The sequence below is a fragment of the Mercenaria mercenaria genome, chromosome 2, assembly GCF_021730395.1.
Source record: "Mercenaria mercenaria strain notata chromosome 2, MADL_Memer_1, whole genome shotgun sequence".
In the NCBI taxonomy this organism is placed as follows: domain Eukaryota; kingdom Metazoa; phylum Mollusca; class Bivalvia; order Venerida; family Veneridae; genus Mercenaria; species Mercenaria mercenaria.
Genome location: NC_069362.1, coordinates 105,777,480 through 105,803,239, shown reverse-complemented (window position 1 = coordinate 105,803,239; position 25,760 = coordinate 105,777,480). Strand labels below are relative to the sequence as shown.

The window sequence follows — 25,760 nt, the reverse complement described above, 5'->3', positions numbered from 1 at the left end:
AGTGTTCTCAGCCATGAAATCCAAAACTCATGTGGTAACATCAAACTGATGCAACAAGTTTCAGCAAATTCTGCATGTAGAGATATCTAAAGTCAAGGGGGTCCACATTACCTCATAAATTACATGATTTCATCAGAAAAAGTTCTCGTTTTCCCTACAAACTGTTGGAAAAGGGTTATTACATTCAATAAGCTATTAGTATAACAACCCAAAGGGTAGCAGTACCTTCAAAGAAGGGACCTGCGCTTGACAATCACCTCAATGATGGGGTATTTGTCACCAAGTAACAAATCCCTTTATCCTGTAGAAAACATGCTTCGTTATTTCTGGTATCTGTCCTTTGTCCTCTAATGTGACCTAACCTTAATAGGGTCTGTCTTTCCAGACACTCCTTCTTTTGTGGTTAATCATTGTTGCCATATGTTATATTCAAAAATCCCTCCAAGCTGGAAGAAGAAATGCCCGGACAAATTATTCATTTTGATATTCCTTTGACCTTAAGTGTGACCTTGCTTAGGACCTAGACCTGTTCTTCGCATGACAGACTCGGTGAATATGCATATGAACAAATTTCTTATTTATTTTTCGTGCCAACTTTCTTCAAAAAAAACCCCAAATTACTATGAAAATATCAAGTATGATGCTCAGGTGAAATGTTATACTTATTGAACCATTTGACACTTAATGTGACATTAGACCATTAGACGGAGGAACTGAGTTATGGACGCAGACACTCAGTCTCAATGGGGGTGAGTTGGGCAGATAATAGTGCCAAGTTTTCATCCAAAATCTCAATGCATGTAGAAGATAGCTCCGGACAAGGTCTGTGGACACGCCGCCCGCCCCGCCGCCCCGCCATCCGCCCGCCAGGGGCGTTCCCATAATACGTCCCGTTTTTCAATCGGGCGTATAAAAAGAACTATTTTAGCAAAAGATAAATACACAGAGGATATCTTTAACTAATACAAAAGTTCCATGAAGGCTGTATGAGTAAGGTGGAGAGAAACAACTGCAACCAATACAAAAGAGCTCAATGCAAAGTAGTCCGTCTGGAACGAATCAGTCACATAAAGGGCCTATATAGAACCCCTATAGTTCAAATCACTCGTAGCAGACATATACAAGCAACGACGCAATAGACCATGTTCGATGTCCACAGTGAAATCAAGCAGAACCACTGTAACAAACTTGAGAAATGTTCCATGAATTGAGGATACTTCTGACCATGTTTATTGAAAATACCTCACACAATTCTAGAGAAAAGCTAGGGGTATTCTTTCTCTATTTTAGGTCTGGTGGGCCTGAGTGCTGTCAAGCACAACTATTAGAACAAACCTTAGGGAAGCTGAATGTTTTGCCAAGTCATTTGAATATCATTTTAAACGTATACAAAAAATCATTGATCTCTAAGTATGTTTCTTTTATATACCAAATTGTTTTGAAATCCAACCACACAGACATATTTTTCTGAACACACACATAAACATACACATGCATGCACTCATTTGAAATGGATATTAAATTCTAATATACGTCCTCACCACGACGACTAATGGTGCGGCACAAGATGATTAACGGTGCGGCATAATATTAAAATATTATGCATGCTAGTAAAATTATGTTGTCATTCTTTTATTACAATATTATATTTAACTGTATGTACAAAGTCAGGTCTAGTAAATTATTCAGAGAAATGGAAACTGCTTCTGGGAGATTTCAAAAAGTTCTCACATTTGTTGCCAGCAGGTTAACACATCTATGTCCTGTTATATAAATAGCTTCAAGTAACCAACAATAGATTGGCAATGCAATATCAGGATATTTATTTTGACAACAAAATGGGAAGTGTCTATGTTTGGCAAGACAGACTGGACCTAAAGCCAAGTAATTATCATTTTTTCCACGAGATAGAAAACATCCTAGGAAATTCTCTCTCTTAAATTCACTTTAGCGTTAATCTCCTATTTGCTAATATATCGGGAATAAAAAAACAGCAACATTATTTGGCAGACTCTCCTTTTGGCTTCCTGTGCCAAATTTGGCCAAGAAAAATTTGATTAATGATGAGGAAAAAACAAGCAAAATAACTTTTTACTAGCAGAGCTGTAATTATACTAATATTGTAAGCAGTGCCTGGAAACTTTCAAATATCAACTGCAATCCAGACAGAAAGTAATTAACACATGAGCCGTGCCATGGGAAAACCAACATAGTGGCTTTGCGACCAGCATGGATCCAGACCAGCCTGCGCATCTGCGCAGTCTGGTCAGGATCCAAGCTGTTTGCTTTCAAAGCCTATTGCAAGTAGCGAAACTGTTAGCGAACAGCATGGATCCTGACCAGACTGCGCGGATGCGCAGGCTGGTCTGGATCCATGCTGGTAGCAAAGCCATTATGTTGGTTTTCTCATGGCGCGGCTCACATATTTCAAAGCAAAATAATACCAAAATATTACCACACAAATCAAATAAACTACAGAATCAATGTCTGACACAGCTGACATTTTACACAGAATAATTTTCAACAAATACATTAATAACCCTGTTATACAGAGCTAACAAAATAACAGGTGATATAACAATCAGCCAGAAAATGCCAAAATATCATTATAAACATCAAAACGATGACTAAAACATGTTTTCAGCATAATTCTGACATTTCTGAGATATAAAGTAAGGATTCACACTACCATAATACTATGATATCATCAGAATAAAATTCTCTGTTTCCAACTAAAACAGCTATTTTGTTGGAACATGGATTCTTACATTTCAAATACAGCTGTTAGTTTAACAAATATGCCTAAATTGTGACCTGTAGGCAGTACCTTCAAGTCTTGAGTATGCTTTGACCTTGACCTTGGCCCTTGACCAAATCACCTAATAACAATAGGGGTCATCTCGTCACCAAGGCAACAATCCTTTATCTCTGTAGGCCCAAACATCCTTCAGTTATTTACTGGAAAACATGTCCAATCATTTCCAGTCTCAAATGACCTAAACACAATAGAGGTCTTCTACCAACCACAAAAACGCTATCTGATTGGCTTAATATAATGTACCATACATAAAATCAATGTTGTATGATACAGAAAGAATTCCAAGCTGTTGGCAATAACAGCAATGTAATAACTACATTATGATATTAAAACCACATAATAATGTAACAAATGTTAAGAAGATGTCTGTAAATAGGACACAGACCTGTCCCCCCTGCTTCCTGTCAATGTTCAAGGTTTCATGACTCTTGGTGAAATATTTTTGAGACATATGCAACACAAACTTTTAAGCACATTATGTGTATTTTTCAGTCAAGGGCAATAACTCTTGTCTTGCAGAGTGAAAAAAGAACACAGGTGCACAAATTCACATAATGAAAAATATTCCTACATAGTTTCATGATGCTAGGTGAAATGTTTTTAATATATATGAAACACAAAAGTTTTAAGCACTTTATATACATATAGCACAAAGTCAGACGGATGGATAGATGGACAGATGGACGGACAAGGGCAAACTCTAAGTGCTCGCCTAAAAACTTTGGGGGGTGGAAAAGGTTTGGTCAGATAATAGTTAATTTTGTCCTAAAGTTGATTCAACCCAAATTAAATATCAAGCTGTCTGATGTAAAGCTTGGTTCAAAAGGCAGATGTACAATCAAAGGTTTTTAACCATGTCCTTGATCATGTTGTTATTCACTGTTTGTGGCATTTTTTTACACCTCTATGGAAGCCCTGGAGGGACAATTGATTTCTGTACTTCCCACTTCTGACTTCTAACTTTTGCACTTCTCACTTCCAACTTCTTGACTTCCTACTTCAAACTTCTGCACTTCTGACTTTTAACATCCACCCTTCTGACTTCCAACTTCCTGATTTTCGACTTCTGATTTCCAACTTCCCCGCACTTCTGACTTTTAACATCCACCCTTCTGACTTCCAACTTCCTGACTTTCGACTTCTGATTTCCAACTTCCACACTTCTTACTTCCGACTTCTTGACATCTTACTTCCTTCTTCTAACTTCCGCACTTCTAACTTCCAACGTGCTGACTTTCGACTTTTGATTTCCAACTTCCACACTTCTTACTTCCGACTTTTTGACTTCTTACTTCCCTCTTCTAACTTCCACACTTCTGACTTCTAACTTCCCCACTTCTGACTTCTAACTTCCTGACTTTCAACTTCTGATTTCCAACTTCCACACTTCTTGACTTGACTTGACTTGGAAGTTAGAAGTAGGAAGAAGGAAGTCAAGAAGTTGGAAGTGAGAAATGCAAAAGTTAGAAGTCAGAAGTGGGAAGTACGAAAATCAATTGTCTATGGAAGCCCTGGAGGGACAATTGATTTCCATACTTCCCACTTCTCACTTCTAACTTTTGCACTTCTCACTTCCTACTTCTTGACTTCCTACTTCTAACTTCCACACTTCTGACTTCCAACTTCCTGACTTTCGACTTCTTATTTCCAACTTCCACACTTCTTACTTACGACTTCTTGACTTCTTACTTCCTTCTTCTAACTTCCTGACTTCCGACTTCCAACTTCTGCACTTCTGACTTCCAACTTCCTGACTTCTTACTTCCGACTTCCAACTTCCTCACTTCCGACTTCCTGACTTCTTACTTCCAACTTCCACACTTCTATCTTCCGCACTTCTGACTTCTAACTTCCTGACTTTCGACTTCTGATTTCCAGCTTCCACACTTCTTACTTCCCTCTTCTAACTTCCGCACTTCTGACTTCTAACTTCCACACTTCTGACTTCTAACTTCCTGACTTCCGCACTTCTGACTTCCAACTTTCCCTCTTTGGAAGTCGGAAGTAAGAAGTGTGGAAGTTGGAAGTCGGAAGTAAGAAGTCAGGAAGTTGGAAGTCAGAAATGCGGAAGTTGGAAGTCGGAAGTAAGAAGTCAGGAAGTTGGAAGTCGGAAGTGCGGAAGTTGGAAGTCAGAAGAAGGAAGTAAGAAGTCAAGAAGTCGTTAGTAAGAAGTGTGGAAGTTGGAAATAAGAAGTCGAAAGTCAGGAAGTTGGAAGTCAGAAGTGCGGAAGTTATAAGTCAGAAGTGTGGAAGTTAGAAATAAGAAGTAGGAAGTCAAGAAGTTGGAAGTGAGAAGTGCAAAAGTTAGAAGTGAGAAGTGGGAAGTACGGAAATCAATTGTCCCTCCAGGGCTTCCTTAATTGTCCCTCCAGGGCTTCTATACACCTCAGTGATTTGCTGCTGACATTTAATTGTCCATGCTATACATCACACCACTAAATTAACCTTCCATCTTGTTACTCAATGTGCATCATAACACTCCCAAAAATGTTATAATGAAATTCACAACACTCCCCCAACTTAATAATGAACTTCTGTCTCTCTTATTAATAAAATATAACATTAAACTGTTTAAACAGTTCATAGTATTACACTGTGTCTTTATAAACTTCAGTAATCAGTATAAGATGTTCACAATGTTACTACAGCCGAACGATACATTAACCTTTAGCCTGCTGGTCGCAAGTGATTCTGCCTCAGTGCAGGCTGATCATGGTCTGCACTGTTCGCTATTCGGTCAGAAAATTTTCAGTGAACACCTATGAATCGTAAGTGGTACTGCCTAAATTGAATGATACGCAGACCAGTCCATATTAGAAATTTAGCGGGGCACAGGTTAACATATTTCATCATGAATAAACGATGTTCAGGCTTCTTTTGCACCAATTAAGAAGCTTTGAAATTCTTGACGCAACAGTAATGTAGCACCAGCCAAACAGATTTTGGTTCAAACAATCACTCTTCAACAGGTAATTAAGTTATGAGAGAAATTTATATCTTTCAAAAAGGAGACAGAAGCCAGAAAAACTATCAACAATCTGTATGGTTTCTTCTTGAAATACAATCTCATATCTTCTTCAATGAATATCAAAACAATATAATCATTAATTAAGTGGCAAGATTTCAAGACTAATTTCATAAGCAAAAAACCTAAAAGAAGAAACTTCTGAGAAAATATCTGTACACATTGTTCAACAAACAAACCACAAGTATGTGCTGCAATCAGTCTTTCAGCAATATTATTTCATCAAAAGCCTAATCATATATTATAGTCAACTGAACAATGACTTAGTTAAAAGAAGGGGTTTAATATATGTTTATTCTGCAACGAATCAACCTTGTCCAAGACCAGAAGTGGTGTGTGCTTACCATGGACACTGTTATACAGGCAAGCACTCATATCTGAGGCGTGCATTCATCATGAAGGTTAAGGGTTTTAAGGCAAGCTTTCATCACATGGGTTATAAATCTGAGGTGGACAATTTAGTTTGAGAGAAGCACTCATAAAAGGGGGTTATGAATCTGAGGTGCGCAGTTTAGTTTGAGAAAAGCACTAATCAAAGGGGTTATGAATCCATGGTTCATACAGAATATCAGAGACAAAATTCAAGTACTTTTCAAGGACTTTTCAAGGACTTTTTACAATTTTTCAAGCTTTATTTTTTTTCAAAACCACGACCTAATCTGAAAAACTTTTATTATGTAATGCAAAAATAAAACAACCATCACTTGTCACACCTTTGAAAATGACGTAATTCGATTATTAGATTGATGTAATTCACTATTCTGCTGAGGTTTATCACTATTCTTGTGATTTTTTAGCACACTCCTACTAATGATACCTCAAAATTTTGTCATACGACGTACAAATACACTTAGTTCTGTCTGCTCTATAGGGCTTCAGCCACTGTTTATATTTGTCTTTTGTCTCCCGCTTACTTGAGTAAACATGTTTATTTTTCTTACTCATTTTAATTCACTGGAAACACTCGCAAATAGCTAAAAATTGCGAGTTATTATTCCCCGTACTTTTTTAAACGGAAACGGAAACATGCAAACGGTGATATAGTAGAAATAGCACTCTGTAAATATCGTTAAAGTGTGGCCGTAGACCACTGTAACAGCATACGAGTGACCCGATCCTGCAATTTCACGAATTTATTTTCATTTTCTCCGATTTATTTTAAGCCTTAAATTCTTTTTGCAAAGCAAAGTTACGGAAAGAATATTTTCAAGGAGTGAAAGGTCAAATTCAAGGAGTTTTTTTCAAAATTCAAGTACTTTTCCAGGTTTTTTAGGGGTTTTGTCATTTTCAAGGAGTTTTCAAGGACTACCATCGAATTCAAGGACTTTTCAAGGCCTGTGCGAACCCTGGAATCTGAGGTATGCAGTTTAGTCCGAGAGAAGCACTCATCAAAGGAGTTATGAATCTGAGATGTGCAGTCATCACAGAGGTTTAGGGTTTGAGGCAAGCACTCCTCACAGGAGTTAGCGAGTCTAAGGCAAGCACTCATCATGTTTAGAGTCTGATGTGAGAATTCATTCCAGAGTGATGCAGGCACTTATTCCCGAGGTTGATAAACTGAATCCAGGGATGATATGAATCAATTCCTACCTCATGCTGATCACCTAAATTATTATTCAGAAACTTTACTTTAATTAATCTGGGTGCCACTGCAGGAGCATGAGATCAATTCATCCCTAATGTACAACTGATAGCTCAACAATTAATGTGGTAGCATTGCTAAAGTCTATTTAATAATGGGCTTTTCAATCCAGGGAATTGAAACTGCTTATTTAATAGTAATCAAGGTCTGTTTCAAAGATAAATATTCACGTTTTAGATTCCTTGCCTGGGAATTGAAAAATCACCTTAAAGACAATGATATTTGTCACTTCAGTACAAGAAGTTTTATGTCAATGTGGTGACAATATTTTTGACTTTTCAGAAACTTTCATTTCAGTAGGTAGCACTTACCATGTTGGTTGAATCTGCCATGCTAACTTGTTCTCTGGAATGGTGGCTTGGAACTTTCATAGCTCAAAACAAAACTTCATCCATAGCAGCCTAATTCTTCACAAACTGAAATACAGAAAAGAAACACGTTTGAATCAAAAGTGGATCAGGGGTTGTAAGCAGTTGACATCAAAGAACAGTCATTGGCCATGGGATCAAGACTTGCAATGCTTGTGCTGACTAGCTGAAACAGTGCAAGTAGCACAGAGCACAGACAGGTAGTGTTTCCACCAGACTTTCCCGAGATATGCTGTATTTATTTACATATTTTACTTCATTGGCTTTTAAAGTCAAACCAACACAACAGTGACTTTCCAGTTTTTATATGGTGGACGGCCCTAGGCGCCACTCAGAGCTTATTTAAGGCACTGGCAGGCCCTTTGGGTAGCTCTAACAAATGATCTTTCATAAGCCAGTTAGATGGCTTTCTCACAGGACAGAGTTCTACATTTTCAACCCACTGCAATGAGGGGCAAATGATCTGAAGTCAGATACCTAAACCTCTCAACCAAGGAGGCCCCTGAAGGTATGTTACAAAGCAAGATGAATGCTATTATCCTTAAACAGCATTATATCAACCTATTGCGGTCACATGTCATATTTTGAAGAAATTATATGAGACACTGCATTTTCAGCAGGATTGAGACATGTTGCATGTGACATATGATACCTTAACAAGTTTGGTAAAACCCAAGTAAAGTACCTTTTGCCATGTCTATCATTGTCTGATGATTAGAACAAAAGCTATATAGCAGACAATTATTACTGGCTTGTGAAGCAGACAACATTGTATTGCAAACTGCAGACGTTATTCAAGAATATCCAGATTTTTTCACAATCATGTAGACCATGCGATCTTGTATTGCTATATGCAGAAAATATTCAAGCACATGTGAACCCAACAACCTTGTATTGATTAACACAGCTGACATTTAAAAGTATAAAGAGGATATGCAGGTGACCAGAACTGCTTAATGCAGATGATATTAATATTAAAGAGCTTGTAGATACAGGTGACCTTGTATTGCTATTAAACATTTAGATGATATTTAAGGGACCTTGTATTGCTAAATGAAGACAGATCTATGTACTTTTCAGAACATGAAGATGCAAAACTATTTAAGGACATGTACATGCAAGTAATATTGTACTGCTATGTGATATTCAAGCAAAATGCCGATGCAGACCATACTCAAAGACATGTAGACATGCACACAACCTTGTATTGTTATATTCAGATGTGATTCAATGATATGAAGTCCTACACAAACTTGTATTGCTCATAATATACAGATGAAATTCAAGGACATATAGATGCAGGCTACTGGTGTTGTTTTATACAACAGAAATTCATAGACATGTAGTCTTAGTAAGTCAACCTTACACTGCTAAAAGAAGACAGTATTCAAGAAAAGACCTTGTAATGCTTTATGCAGACATATCATATTCTAGTCTCAATTATTAAAGCCATATAAATTTAGACTACTTTTAAATACTTTTATACCCAGACAATATTTAAGGGCATATTCTAATATAGACAAAGCCTAGACGACCTTGTATTTTATCATAGTTTTTTATCTGTAATATCCTACTGTGTCACTGAAACACTCATGATGATAAGATTTCAAGTCTGATATCATCATCCGTGAAGAAAATCTTCATTTGCACTAATAAATATATTACATTACTAAACCAAAACAAAAATATTGAACACTACGATCCTGAACATGCTTTAACCCATAACCTGCTAAATTTCTATAATGGACTTGTCCATCCTTCAATTTGGACAGTATCACCGACTGTTAAAAGGGGTGCTTACCAAAAAGATACTGACTGAATTGCAAACCATGCAAATCTTGAGCAGACTGCATGGATGTGCATGCTTTTCATGCATGCTGATCAAGATCTACACTGGTCGCAAAGGCAGAATCAATCATGTCCAGCATAATAAGGGTTATTTAAAGAATTAACTGAATGAATGCAACATATGTTTGTTTCTTTTAATCCACTATCTGGTGGTCACATGTTGTGTGGTAGAGATGAATCATTAAACAGTAATACACTGAATAAAAGCAACATATTGTTAGGTGAACATGTGAAAATATAATGTACACATAGTTAGTTAAACACTGATAAAAATCATACACAGGACAAAGCAACCTAGTTTTTTTACCTTTGTGACACAGTTACAAATTGATGTGACCTATTTACAGACACAGGGTGATAACAAGAGCTCATAGAGCTGAAAATGCCCCCCTTGATTAATTCAGTCATTGCACAAGGAACAGAAATTATTTGGTCACTGCATACAAAAGTTCTACTGTTCTAGGTCAATGTGACCTTGACCTCTGACCAATTGACCTCAAAATAATAGGGCTCATCTGCTGGTCATGATCAACCTCCCTATTAAGTTTCATGGTCCTAGGCCCAAGCGTTCAAAAGTTATCGTCTGGAAACCATTTTACTGTTCCAGGTCACTTTACCTTTGGCCTACTGACCTCAACATCAACAGGGGTCATCTGATGGTCATGACCAACCTCCCTATCAACCTTCTTGATCCTAGGCCCAAGAGTCTGGAAACCGTTTAACTGTTCTTGGTCACTGTGACCTTGACCTTTGACCTACTGACCTCAAAATCATTAAAGGTTATCTGCTGGTCATTATTAGCCTCCCTATCAACTTTCATGATCCTAAGCCCAAGTGTGGTCAAGTTATCATCCGGAAACGGTTTAACTGTTCTGGGTCACTATGACTCTGACCTTTAACCTACTGACCTCAAATTCAATAGGGTTCATCTGCTGGTCATGACCAACTTCCCTATCAACTTTCATGATCCTAGGCTGAAGCGTTCTTGAGTTCTAATCCGGAAATCGTTTAACTATCCCGGGTCGCACTTTCTTTAGTTATTATTCAGAAACTGTTTAACTGCTATGGGTCACTGCGACACTGACCTTTGACCTACTGATCTCAAAATCAATAAGGGTCATCTGCAGGTCACAACCAACCTCCCTATCAACTTTCAGACCAACAGACCTACCGACATCTGCAAAACAATATACCCTCCTTCTTCGAAGGAGAGGTGGGAGGGGGTGGCACAACAATTGCTCATTTAAGCACTTTGTGCTCCGTTGGAAGTGCTCCTGTGAGCTAAAAATCCTCTTTGAACTATGCTTAAAACACAAAGCCCCCTCCTTATGGACAGTGAACAAAGCTTTAAGACATATTCTACTTAGTAAAATCTTTGGTAGAGGAAAACACAATGTAAAGGAATGGAAACACTACTTTATAAATAGCTAAAAATGCATAATTGGACATTAAATGACTCAGTAATTCTGAATTCATATATCATTATACTGACAAAATTCTTATTGATTATACATTCAAATCATAATCACATGAAAGTGCTTTTAGCTTCTCTAGAAAATGGCACTTGTACAATCTGGAAATCTCAGACTTTTGTCTTCATTCTAATTTACCTACAGCAAGCACAGCGCAATTATCAAGTTGTGATGTACTTTTCACAAGAGGCTTCTCCTATACTGAATATAGCAAAAACAGCTGTTATAGTAATACTAAAAATAGTAGTAAAATTCTGCAAAAAAAACCAAACAAACAGTAACTGAAACTGACCGGTTAAGTTTTAAGAGATGTCATCCAAAGAAAAGTGGACTGGCTGAGTCAGAAATTCAAAGCAGAATGCCGGGTTAACAACTTGACTGGCTTATATAACAATCCATTAAAGTCTGATGACTCTAAGTCAAACACTTTTTGAGATACATGCCATACAAACTTGTATACCATTTATGTATATTTTTGGATTATACCAAAGGCTATGACTCTGGTGTGACCAGTAGAAATCCCAATTAAAATAGCAGGTACAACTTCACAAGCTGAACAACAATCTTGTGAGGTTTAGATGACTTTGGGTGAAATAATTTTTGAGGTTACATATGTAATGCCCAACACAAATTCAGTGTGCCCCCTATCCACCCCTTCCCCCTTACATTTTTTAAAACGGGGGAGGCACAAAAAGTGATCAGAAAAAATCTTCTTGAGGATTTGAACTCATATTCAAAAGGATTTGATGATTTACAACTGGTATCTGCATTGTACCCAACAGAGCTATTTTGCCATATACCCATTAGGCAGTTAAAACTCACTTACCTGTCAAATTATCACTTTTATTTAAATGCACAAGCAATATGTTTAATTGCTGTTTTATCGACTATCATGAAACATGAAATGCCTTGGTGTCCTGAATCACTTTATCACTGGGGATCAGTATTATGTAATTTACACAGGGTTTAAAAATGTAAACACAAGGTTTTGTTTAAAGTAGGTTATCACTTGTTTATGTAATCAGATAATCTTTTAACATTAAAATATTTCAATTTCACTGATATCATCAACCACTAAAAAACAATCCAGGGGTTTGATAATACATTAGAAACCCATACACACAGGCTGTATTGACCAACTTAGTAAATTAATTAAAATTTTAAAAAAATCCTTATGTTATAATATCTTTCTATGACACACTTCTTCACTTTCATGACACATATTTTGTTCTAATTATGTCCTTCTAAATTAAAACAAGAGCATGTAGAACACAAAATGCCCCCGCTTGATGCATTCATTAATTGCACAAGAAACAGAAATTATTTGGTCACTGTACACAAAAGTTCTATTATTCTGGGTCAATGTGACTTTGACCTTTGACCTACTGACCTCAAAATCAATAGGGGTCATCTGCTGGTCATGATTAACCTCCCTATCAACTTTCACGATCCTAGGCCCAAGCATTCTGAAGTTATTGTTTGGAAATGGTTTAACTGTTCTGGGTCACTGTAACCTTGACCTCATGTCAAATCAATAGGAGTCATCTGCTGGTCATGACTAACCTCCCTATCAATTTTCATAATCCTAGGTCCAAGTGTTCTTGAGTTATCATCTGGAATCCGTTTAACTGTTCCGGGTCACTGTGACCTTGACCTTTGACCTACCGACCTCAAAATCAATAGGTGTCATCTGCTGATCACGATCAACTTCCCTATAAACTTTCCAAACCTAGGCCAAAGCATTCTCAAGTTATCGACAAGAAATGTTTAACTGTTCTGGGTCATTGTGACCTTGACCTTTGAACTATTGACCTCAAAATCTATAGGGGTCCTCTGCTGGTCATGGTAAATCTCCCTATCACCTTTCGTGATCATAGGCCCAAGCGTTCTTGAGTTATCATCCGGAAATCATTTAACTGTTCTGGGTCACTGTGACCTTGACCTTTAATCTACTGACCTCAAAATCAATAGGGGTCATCTGCTGCTCATAACTAACGTCCCTATCAACTTTCATGATCCTAGGCCCAAGCATTCTTGAGTTATCATCCGGAAACTGTTTATCTGTTCCAGGTCACTGTGACTTCGACCTTTGATCTACTGATCTCAAAATCAATTGGGGTCATCTGCTGGTTTTGAACAACCTCCCTATCAATTTCATGATCCTAGACAAAAGCATTCTTGAGTCATCATCCGGAAACGGATTGGTCTACATACCGACAGACCGACCGACTGACCATCTGCAAAACAATATACCCCTCCTTCTTCGAAGGGGGCCATAATAATTTTGAAAGTTTAATATTTTGTCTATGTTTATCTATTAAAGAATAAAGTAGTAATAATAAGTTCAAGGGAAAAACAATAAGCTTTTTCAAGTTTCCTGCACTCTTGTAATGCAATGGCCAAGAATGTGTCAACTAAACATTCTTCTACAATGCCTATCAATTAACCTGACCAGAGTTCCTGGACTACATTGTTCTCCAAAAGCCGGTGAAAGCTTCTCCACTTTTTCATCGATCAGACAGAGAGGATGACTCAAGCAGGCCATTGCCTAATCCAGGGGTTCAAACTCATGATCTCTTGATTTGTAACTACTGAGCTCACCTGCTAAGATCCTTTAACATTTCCAAGCAGTATTTTCTGATTTGTGACCTAAGTGAATAAGAGGCTGTCTTGTAATTCAATGGTTAAGACATAAAACAACAAAACAAAAGGTCACAAGTTAAAGCCTTACTGAGTTAATCTGCATTTGGGGGACTGCGTACCGAAGTTTTAGGTACATAAAAAACAAGAGGGCCATGAAGGCCCTGTACCGCTCACCTGACCTACTGACCTAAAGATCATCAAGATAACATTCTGACCAAGTTTCATTAAAATATGGTCATAAATGTGGCCTCTAGAGTATTAACCAGTTTTTCCTTTAATTTGACCTAATGACCTACTTTTTGATCCCACATGACCCAGATTTGAACTTTACCTAAAGATCATCAAGATTAACATTCTGACCAAGTTTCATTAAGATAAGGTCATAAATGTGGCCTCTCAAGTGTTAACTAGCTTTTCCTTTGATTTGACCCGATGACCTAGTTTTTGACCCCACATGACCCAGATTTGACCTTGACCTAAAGATCATCATTATTAATATTCTGACCAAGTTACATTAAGATATGGTCATAAATGTGGCCTCTAGTGTGTTAACAAGCTTTTCCTTTGATTTGACCTGGTGACCTAGTTTTTAACCCCACATTACCTAGATTCGAACTTGACATAAAGATCATCAAGATTAACATTCTGATTAAGTTTCATAAAGATAAAGTCATAAATGTGGCCTCTAGAGCGTTAACAAGCTTTTCCTTTGATTTGACCTCGTGACCTAGTTTCTGACCCCAGATAACCCACTATTGAACTCGTCCAAGATTTTATTGAGGGTAACATTCTGACCAAGTTTCATTAAGATTGGGCCAAAATTGTGACCTCTAGAGTGTTAACAGTCAAACTGTTGACGACGGACGGACAACGGACACAGGGTGATCACAAAAGCTCACCTTGAGCAAGCACTTCGTGCTCAGGTGAGCTAAAAACAATGCCTCTGCACAACCATTACACACCTATAATGAAAAGTACTCACATTATTTTATTCCTGTAAGCTTGGCTTAAATTTTTTATGAAAATCATCTGCATGCTTTTCTGCGGTAACATTGTATCTGGTATGATGCAATGACATCATGAAAACCTATCTCAAGCCCAGAAAAAAAGTTGGGTAGCTAGGGGATGAGAAAAATTCTTTGCGTTATCCTGGGTTTCTTGTTCAAACAGAGAAAATATACAGAAAATGATTTGGGACAACTTAATTTGCTTAAGCGGGTCAACATGCCCGACACACCGATACTCAAGAGAGCCGAGTTCCACAGTATTAACCAGGTTTTCCAATTATTGATAGACATGTACTAGCATCATTTTAAATAGCAACTTCATGATCCATGCAGACAAGACGATAATGATCCACATTTCTCCATCATTTGATACTGAAATAACTTACCTGATACTGAAATAACTTTTCTGGATGTTTAATTTCAAGGATACTTTCAAAGTGGTATAAAACCAAATTTTTATATAATACACCACTATGGAAAGGTCAGAAATACTTTTTGTGAACTATGCAGCATTCATCTTCAATTCAGAAAATGGTCATTATATTAATTACACAAACCTTATACAGGGAAGTTTAATAGTTCCAAAATAACAGCACTGGGGCTCATGGATATTACCAAAAGCAGTGCATGTATCACATAATTTTATTATTTAAAACAGCCACACATCCTTAATTACCTTATTTGGGGTATTATTTGGATGACAAATCGTTATTTACAATTAAAATTTTGGTCAACACTCATGTCATGAACAATTTATTTATGATTTGTCAACACAATGCTTAATCAGCACACTCCCTTTCTGCACAGAAAACTTTCTTCTTGTTATTCCCAGTACAAAATGCCAACACTCAAAAATACACGGATCTGACAGTTAATATCATACAAGGCCAGAGTCCACTGAACTGCAACAATAAAACATTAACTATCATGAATTAAAAACATAATTGTAACATAACCAGATGAAACAATATTAATCAAAGAGAAGTTTATAGGTTCAGAAAAACCTTTAAAAGCCATGAACATACGTCACTGTAATTAAACTAAAGATCATTTCATTTAACATTTACATTTTATTACCTTTTTAAAATAAAACACCTCATGTATATATTAATCTAAAAAGTTACAAAATATAAACATCACACATTAAAACATACCGGATATAAAAATGAACATTTTACTTATTTAAAAACTCACTCCACTTTTACACTTGTATGACCGTAATCCAATAATAATATTATACAAACTATATTCATGTATATGTATGTAAAAAAGTCATAATCAGTTTTCAAGTCACTAGTTTTAAATGCACACAATTTTAGGTGTCATTCAATAATAGTCTCTATTGATCTTTGAGCTCTATCATGCATGTTTCAAACTTATGAAGCCAAAAAAATTCAAAACTTTGACCAAGATAAGAGTTATAAATATCACACTTCCACACTGTAAGTACTACATGAAACGCTAGGACTCAAAACACCCTTGAATCCTGATTGAACAATGCAAACATCTTCAGTTTACTGCACTTGTGTACAATTTGAAAAGCGGGGAAATAAAGTAAAGAGAAAAGTAAAACTTGTACAAATTAATGTACATATTTGTTGCTTTGTTAAATGCATTAACCACAGGTAAATAATGCATTTTCAACGCATAAACACCATTTTTTGAACAGTAAGTCTGTAATTTAACAGCAATGCCTCTCCACCTGTCTACTACTGACCTCCACAAGTAACTGACAACTTTCCTTCATAAATCTGAGGTGAAGGATGAATGATTGCTGACAAACTGTCTTGTGTCAAATTCTTATTCATATTGTACATACTGTTCAAATTTTTGTTTGCTTCAGAAATGAATACAGACACACCTGTATTAAGCGGTCAGCATGGCTGTTTAATGGCGATGGCTGCTTAAGAGAAATTGAAACTAAACGAAAAAGTCAATTTGGAATAAGCTGAATGGCTGCTTCAGGCAAGTGACTGTATAATACAGGTGGCCGCTAAAGCAGGTTCAAATGTATTTCACTGCTGTAAATTTTATAATAATTTATAATTTTTGTAATAAATTTTATATGTGGCAAGTATATCTAATAGAGTGCTTTTTGAATAATGGCAATAAAAAATTCACAAAATCACAAGAAACAAACAAATGAATAAGGAAGTAGGTACTGATACCTAAATCTGTGTTGTGGCTAAAATAATTAAGAAATATGACATAAATGTTTACTGATTTACAACTTCTTTCGCAATACTCTGCAGAATTTGAACACAGAATAGCAAATAAACTATAAATATTTTATATATGTCAAATATCTATAACTCGTAACCAGATATTTAATCCAATGGATCAAACAGCACTTCTGTATTATCCGGCTACTGCTTTTTGGAGCCAGCACAGCAGTACATATTATACAGGGTGAGTTTACACCTTTACACTGGAATGACTTCAAAACAAAAACTGTCTGGAACACTTCCAAATAAAATGGTATTTAAACAGTACATGCCAGGTATTTGAGGAAACTGAAGACAGGAAAATAATTAAGATGTTCAAAACATATTATTCTACCCTGCAGTATGTCATAAACTGACCTGATTTGATAAGAGTACAACCTTGAAGAAGATATATAGAGGTTAATACAGCTGAGCTAGTGATTAACTGAGAAACACAGGTCTAGAAAAAGTAAACCCAACTCCCCCTTCTTACAACAGGGTTCAAATTTAGACAAGCATACTAGCTAAATGCTAGTGGATTTTTAAAATAGCTAGTGGGTTTGAAATGTACTAGCTAATTTCAGCTAGTCAATAATATAACAAGCAAATGTCTTCAGAGCTTTAATAAAATTTAATTGTTTTGAAGGTACACATTTTTCTTCATGAAAGAAATGTTATCATTTATGTTTATGATATTTTATTGTTCAACAAAAATGGCACAAGCTATTTTAAGCTAATTGAAAATATTTTTGTTTGTGACTGGCTACTAACAGAGATCAATCAGTAAGTTTTGGCCAGTAAAATAATAGTAGAGTAAATATTATTAACTTTAGCCGGTAGCTTTTCATTTTAGCTAGTGACCAAAAAGGGCACTAGCTAATTTTAGCTAGTACAAACTATTGTTAAACTTGACCCCTGTTACAACCTGCTGCGCATATATTTTCTGTGACCTAAAAATGTAGATCTGCAAAGGCAGTCACTAGCCAATCATATTGTTATAGTATCCCTTGAACAAAATGGGTAATTTTAGGGTGAGGACTTGGATGCAAAGCCCCCATGTATACAGTTTTTGGAAATTTACAACAAGGCAGTCTGAAAGACAGCTAAATCCCCCGCCACTGCTATGGATGCTTATGGACTCATGAATTCTGCACAACGTCTTGATGAGGTGATCATTTGACCCAAGTTTCATAAAAATCCTTCAAGGGGTTTAGGAGATACAGAGCTCAAACCTTTGACCTTGAGTTGTGACCTTGACCTTGAGCTGACATGGCTGACTCTTGAGTTCTTGATGAGGTGATCATTTGACCCAAGTTTGATGAAAATCTTTTAAGGGGTTTAGAAGATACAGAGTGGACACAAAATGGAAGGCTCAAACCTTTGACCCTTAATTATGACCTTGACCTTGAGCCGGCATGGCTGACTCATAAGTTCTGCACATCGTTTTGATGAGGTGATCGTTTGACCCAAGTTCTATAAAATTCCTTCAAGGGGTTTAAGAGATACAGAGTGGACACAAAATGGAAAGCTCAGACATTTGACCTTGAGTCGTGACCTTGATCTTGAGCCAGCATGGCTGACTCATGAGTTCTGCACATCGCCTTGATGAGGTGATCATTTCACCCAAGTTTCAAATGAATCCTTCAAGGGAATTAGGAGATACAGAGCAGACACAAAATGGAAGGCTCAAACCTTTGACCTTGAATTGTGACCTTGACCTTGAGCCAGCATGACTGACTCATGAGTTCTGCACATTGCCTTAGTAAAGTGATCATTTGACCAAAGTTTGATGAAAATCCTTCAAGGGGTTTAGGAGATATAGAGCGGACACAAAATGGAAGGCTCAAACCTTTGACCCTAAGTTGTGACCTTGACCTTGAGCTGGCATGGCTGATTAATGGATTATGCACATCATCTTGATGAGGTGATCACTTGACCCAAGTTTTATAAAATTCCTTCAATGGGTTTAGGAGATAAAGAGCGGACACAAAATGGAAGGCTCAAACCTTTGACCTTGAGTTGTGACCTTGACCTTGAGCAGACAAGGCTGACTCATGGGTTCTGCACATCGTCTTGATGAGGTGATCATTTGACCCAGGTTTCATGAAAATCCTTTAAGGGGTTTAGGAGATATGGACCGGACACGAAAGTGTTACGGACAGACGGACGGAAGGACGGAGACCATTCCTATAACCCCCCACCACTTGTGGCGGGGGATTAAAAAAGGCCTGGTATAAGCATCATACAATTGGGACACAGTTGTGAGGTCAGACACATGTACACACACAAATATTACCTACTGTCCATCCCTTGACATATCTGCTAAATTCTGCTTTGATTTTATACACAGAGCCTTTCCCTAGAACTACCATGAAACCTTCCCCCTTTTGTTCAAGGTCCTAGATCCATCCCTAGTTGTTATCAATTTTAGAACAAAGTATTTTTAAATGAGGAATTAATAAAACCAAAAAGTACAAAGATTGAGTAATATTCCCTACAGGGCATTTAATTAATTCTTAATGCCAATGAACAAATAAATGTCCAATTTCTGCTGACTGGCCATAAATTAAAATACGAATTTCCCTTGCTCAGTTCAGACAAAGAACAATCAATTCTTGAGTGCAACAATTACATGCTGGCATTATGATATTGCCTGCAAGTCAGTTCACTGACAATTTCCATCAACTCGAGATATAGCTGTCTACAACAGAACACTGAAACCCTTTGACTGCTTGAAGGTAACCATTAATCCGCTTATAACAACCAAAATGAATAACTGCCACAATGGTCAAATTTCAAACCACTCTAGACTTAATGTAGTAGTTTGTTAATTTCCTACCAAATCCCTCAAAGTAAAGAATCCTCTGTAACATTCTTATCAAAATTTTGACATTTTTTTCGTCATTTCACATAACATGTGAATTATAGCTACTGAAATTGTTTTGAGTATTTTGAAGTGATTCAACGCTAATGTAGGTAACTCAAATGCAAAAATAATCAAAAATAGAATTCTTTTCTACAGTCATGTGATTTCTGTGGTCACATGGTATTTGTTATAGCATTGATTAATGCAGCTCTAGTGTCATAGGGTGGATCTGTATATCATGGTCCCTGTAAACGTGATTATGTTTTATAGGCCTTTGTGTCCAATCAATAATTAAACAGGTCTATATTCTATAATAATCTATTTAATAGCAGAAATACTAAATTTTAATTAGTTTACTAGGTTAAGCATGTAGTTGTATTTAGTTCCTTAAACAGTCGCTGGACAATTTATACCAATTTGTTCGATTAACTTTTGCACTCTTCAAGAACTAATCATGCACTTTCTATTATTCAAAAATGTAAACAATGCCATCTTGTGCCCAAATGTAATTTCCAAAACGGGCATAAAAAAACGTTATCTGTACTTATATACATGGCAATCATGCGTAATTTGTATCGCTATATACGTATTTCATTGAACTGTATCAGTAAATTGATGTAACTGTATTTTGTCCATTATTGTTTTTTATACGTAAGAATGCATACATAGAAAGCATTTGCTAAATTGCGGTTAATTAAATATACCTTGATTAAACGAATGTGAAAAAGAGAAACTGATAAATTACCTCTTTAAAATTGACAGCCAAATGAAATTATTTAAAATAATTTGCAGCAAAACGTTTTTTTTTTCTGTATTCATTTTCATAGCAATCAATCATAATTATATAAATTATCTTTAGTAATACAAATGACAGCAAACACCAGTCCTCATGCTGCCTATCAAACAGGGATCTTTACTCGATAACCTGCACTTGTTTTTTAATGGGTCAAGTACGTAAGTTCTGAGTACCAGGTTCATATAGTACATTCACCAATTCTACAGATACCGTCATACTGCCAAACAAACTGATAAGAATGTGCCATTCCCAACAAAACTTAACAAAAGTTTGTAAAACACATACACCCCCATCCTGCTCATGATGTCAAAAGGTAAATCTGCATGTTATTTTCAGTTTTTAAGTACTCTGCGACTTTTACCTTTGACCTTTTCATCTCAAGAACCACAGGCAATCCTCCTCCTACGATAATGATGAGAAATTTAAATATGAAAGGAAAAAGCATTCATGATTAATTGATAGGAAATATTTTTAGTCCACAGGTCAGTGTAAGCATGATGACCAGTCAATGATAAATGGGTTTCTTATTTTCAGACTCAAGTATGCTGTGACCCTGACCTATGACCTACTGACCCAGTTAAACTTTACACACATTGTTTGTACAAGTTGATATCATTCAAAGCAATCATAGGCAGTTAAGCATCTAGATTCAGTATCAGATACATTCTCCTCTAGTAACATCCCAAATGAAACAAACCTTTTAAATGTAGAGGACAAAGCACTAAAGACAAAATAGTCTTCCGTCAAATTGTTACAGAGAACATTTACCAAGGATTCGAACTTGCAACCTTCTGTCTAAATACCTAATGAGCTAACCAGACAGACATACAATTCATCAAAATGAATGGTATTTACTATTAGTTTTGTCTGTGGGTATATGTTATAAAATAAACAGCTGGATAAGCACTAGTCTAAGGTACATATCCATCCATACTATAGAAGACACAAAAATACCGTAGATACCCGTGTATAATGCGCACCCGTGTATAATGCGCACCCCCGATCTTAGTCCAACATCCTGGGGAAAAAAAAAAAAAAAATTTTTGGTCAATTTTGAGGTGGATGGAAAACGAAAGTAGAGTTTACATCGACACCGGTAATAAATTTTATCTCCACGGCGGAGAGCAGCATCGGTCTCAGGGTACTATCGATTTTTGTTTTCTCGAAAATAAAACCAGTAAATTATTGTTATATTTGTTGTTTTACCTTTTTTAATTCACTATTTTGAATAAATAAATAGCAGCTGATTCAATATTTCGGAATGGTATCTTTCAAAATGACATGAGCTTCTCAATTTAAACTGATAACAAAAGGTGTGATAGTCTTTTTGTCACGATCATAAAGCCAGTAATTACCGGCAATCAACGTGTCACCTCGTGTCAATTATGTTGTTCACAGTTTGATCTCGGTTTAAGATAATTCTCGATCTTTAATTAGTAACATAATTTTTGTGATTTATAAACATTTCTTTCGTCAAAATACTTTTAAATTTATATGAAATTAATTTTGTTTGAAAGAAAAATAAACAATTCGATCTTTTACGGAACGTAACGGCAATCTTAGATTTTAGCGGAGACAGTAAGCGCCGGGAGTAGTTTCCCTTTACCAAAATGGCGAACATCGGTAACAAACTTGTTTTGAAGTTGGAAAATTGTCTATACCTGTGTATTATGCGCACCCACGATTCGGGGGTGGTCCCGGGGGTCAAAAAACTGCGCATTATACATGGGTATCTACGGTAGTGTTCAGCCCCTTCACAGTTGCATGACAAAATGCACAAATTCATTGAAATTTCAAAAATAAATTAATTTGAAACTTCATAACTGATTCTAATGTTTTGTGAAAGAGGCAAATACTTGGCAGTAACCAAAGTAAGTTTTCTTTGATATTGCCACTGGATTCACAGTATAATATTTGGATCCATCACAGAATAAACTATTCAGGTGTGCAAAATGGCACTTTCCTGTTTACAAACATAATTACTTATAGACAACAAATTACAATATTTACAGCCTTTAAACATGCTAAATGAGTCTACTCCTTTGGAAGGCTTTCATCTTTTCCACCAAGCTGCAGTTAAAACTAGATGTGTGTCCATAGGACAAAGGTGCCCCTCCCCACTCCCCCACTCCGCTCCTGTCTTCTTCTTCTTTAATGATAATGGCCTTGTTCAATTACTGATACATTTTGGCCATGCATTGGGGGGTTAAAAGTGAAAGACTATCAGACTTCCCAAGCTACTCAGTCCACCTAGTACTCCCTGACAGTTGGTGATAAAAGAAATTGTAAAACCTAACACCGTATAGCCCTAAATGTAAAACATGTACATACAATGATACATAAGCTGTTGTGCAGGAAAAGAGAAATATTAGTAGGGTTAAAAACAGGATAAAAGCAAGTATATATAGTCATTATGGTTGGAACATCGATGCAGCCAGTGCTGATTTGAATCCGAAGATTGTTTCAGCACTGAATACATGAGATGGTAAGATGTTCCACTCTACCCTAGTTCTGGCCTTCTGGGGAAGAATGAGTATTTGTAGTAGTCAACTTTGGTAGAAGGTATTTGCAGAACTAAGTGATGGTAATGTCCAGATTGTCTAGTGATTGGAGGGAGATATTGTTTATGATCGACATCAACATGATTATGAACCATTTTATAAAATAAAACCAACCAACTACATTTCCTTGTGGATTGGAGGGAATTCCAACTTAAATTTGTTAGGATATTTGTGACTGTGTCCGGGGTCTTGCTATAATTATTTACTACAACTCTCACAGCTTGCCTCTGAATGTTTTCTAATTTATCTATATCCTTCTGATGGTAAGGATCCAAAACACTGGAACAATACTCTAAAGTTGGTCTAACAATGGTGTTATAGGCAGCTGTTTTGGTACTCCTCTCAGCAGAATGTATATTTCGTTTTAAGAAACCAAGACTTTGACATGCTTTACTAGACATTTTGTTTATATGAGGGGACCAAGATAAATTTAATGTTACTTCTACACCTAGGTAAGTTACTAAGCTTGACTGACAACAAAGGCTGATCATACATGTAAGGTATAGACAGTATTTACTGGTTTTCTGGATCTAGAAACATGCATGATATGACATTTGATCACATTAAAGGACATCTTCCATTTCTGCTCCCATAATGACAGACTGTTAAGGTCCTGTTGCAGTTGAGCTGAGTCTGCCTGTGACTTAATTGTTAGATGTCATTTGCAAAAAGACGCAAATTGGAAGATACAGAACCCGGTAGGTCATTTATGTAGAGCAGGAATAGTAGAGGTCCCAGGACGGACCCATGAGGGACGCCTGATATAACAGGAGCCATGCCAGATGTTGACCCATCTACCACACCCTTTGTGACTTTGTGTCACTGTACATAGTTCCATGACTCGAGGTGAAATATTTTTTTAAGATGTTTGCTACAGCAAGTGTAACACAAACTTTAAGAACTACAACAATTCAGCTTTAGAGATGGTATAATTTTGTTGTTTTGGATCTCTGTGCTGAAATGTACCCTGAATTGAAACCTAACCAGAAATCGTGCCAGAAGTCTGTCATGCTATAATTTCGTCAAATCAAATGCCACAGACTCCACTTTTAATTTAATATATTTTAATCCATTTTTCTTTTAATCTGGCATAAAATAAACCACGCAACACTATTTGAAAATGAGTTGTACATAAAAGTTTCAAGTGAGTACTGCTGTCTGCAATATTTTGCCCACCTTTGCATTTGGCATGTGATCAAAGTACTATTCATTTTGAAAACAAATCTAGCTGTAAAGAATCGTTATTTATGGATTTTTGTGAATTTAAAATTTCTAAGGTATGCTTTTATGAACTTTGTTAGAAATTATTTAGAATCGTTATGGATTTTTTGTGAATTTAAAATTTCTAAGGTATGATTTTATGAACCCTGTTAAAAATTATTTCATTTTTAAGTCAATTAAATTCATTAAATATAAAAAACTTAATCCTGAAATTCAAAAAATAACCATGTGCCACGAACTTCGCATAATGTCATCAGTTTCTCGCGACAGTCAGTGCTCAGATGTTGTGGTTTGACCTGGTTAGGTAAACAAATGGGGTTATGACATAACTTATGTACGCGACCATCAGACAGCCATTAGAATATAAAATAGCGTCAGTTTAAGTTATGGAAGCCAGAACTACTCTGAAGCTGAATTGTTTTAGCTAGTACAATAGCAGCCAAAGCCTATCGGTCAGTCTAGTTAAGACTGCAACTTTTTCAGCTTTGGGAGTCCCAGTACCACAGCCTGGCACAGGTACATGACACATACCGAAAATTCTACTATAGTATATATAAAGAGAGAAGGTTTGAAATAAGCACTTATATTCGGGTGCGACACCTTATGTACCAGTCACTTTATGTACCAGACACTTTATGTACCACTTTGACACTTAGTGTACCACCTATCAATAATTCAGGTCACCAAACTTACTCTCTTTATATATACTATAGGTGGAATTTTTGTATGTGTCATGTACCTGTGCCCAGGACTGCAACTTAAAATTACTAGTGAGAACCCTACCCAATCCTGGTGAAGTCTCCGACCCAGAGTTCCATTCATACACTTTTCAGCTACACTGCACTGTCAGTCAAAATATGCATCATTTTAAAAATTCAGATATGAAAATAAGGTATACACATTAACTTTTCAACAAATTAAACCAAATAAGGTAGTGCCACTTGAAGAGAATTGAACAGTCCAAACATGTTGAGAATCATGCTTTTAAAATAAAGTCATTTCAGGCAGATTAATCATACTGTCTATTTAAGTCAGTGATTGCAATACCTTATTTAAATATTTCCTAAGCATTTTCTTCATGTTCTAACCTAAAACACTCCAAACATACCGTTCAAATATCAAATATTTTGGCAAAATGTGAAAATATTCCAAAGTTTGTTTCCAGCTGAACGTCAAGGACTCCTCTTGACCAATCAAATTTGTTGTTATTTTCAGTCCGTAAAATATAATATTTTTAAGTTGATGTGCAATGTAAAACTTACAGATTCATTTTCAAACAAAAGTATCAC

The 25,760-nt window shown here is 36.4% G+C and overlaps 1 protein-coding gene across 1 annotated transcript in view; it reads right to left on the bottom strand.

The window, feature by feature from the left end:
- The window catches only part of LOC123564813 (protein FAM13A-like), a 109,566-nt gene extending 83,891 nt beyond the window's left edge, over window positions 1-25,675 (bottom strand). Inside the window, exons 1-2 of the mRNA XM_053527603.1 lie at window positions 25,580-25,675; window positions 7,797-7,901 (exon numbers count right to left, since the gene is read on the bottom strand). Coding sequence (XP_053383578.1) covers window positions 7,797-7,856 — 60 coding nt within the window. The 5' untranslated portion in view covers window positions 7,857-7,901; window positions 25,580-25,675. The remainder of the gene's footprint in view (window positions 1-7,796; window positions 7,902-25,579) is intronic.
- Between the last annotated feature and the right edge of the window lie 85 nt (window positions 25,676-25,760).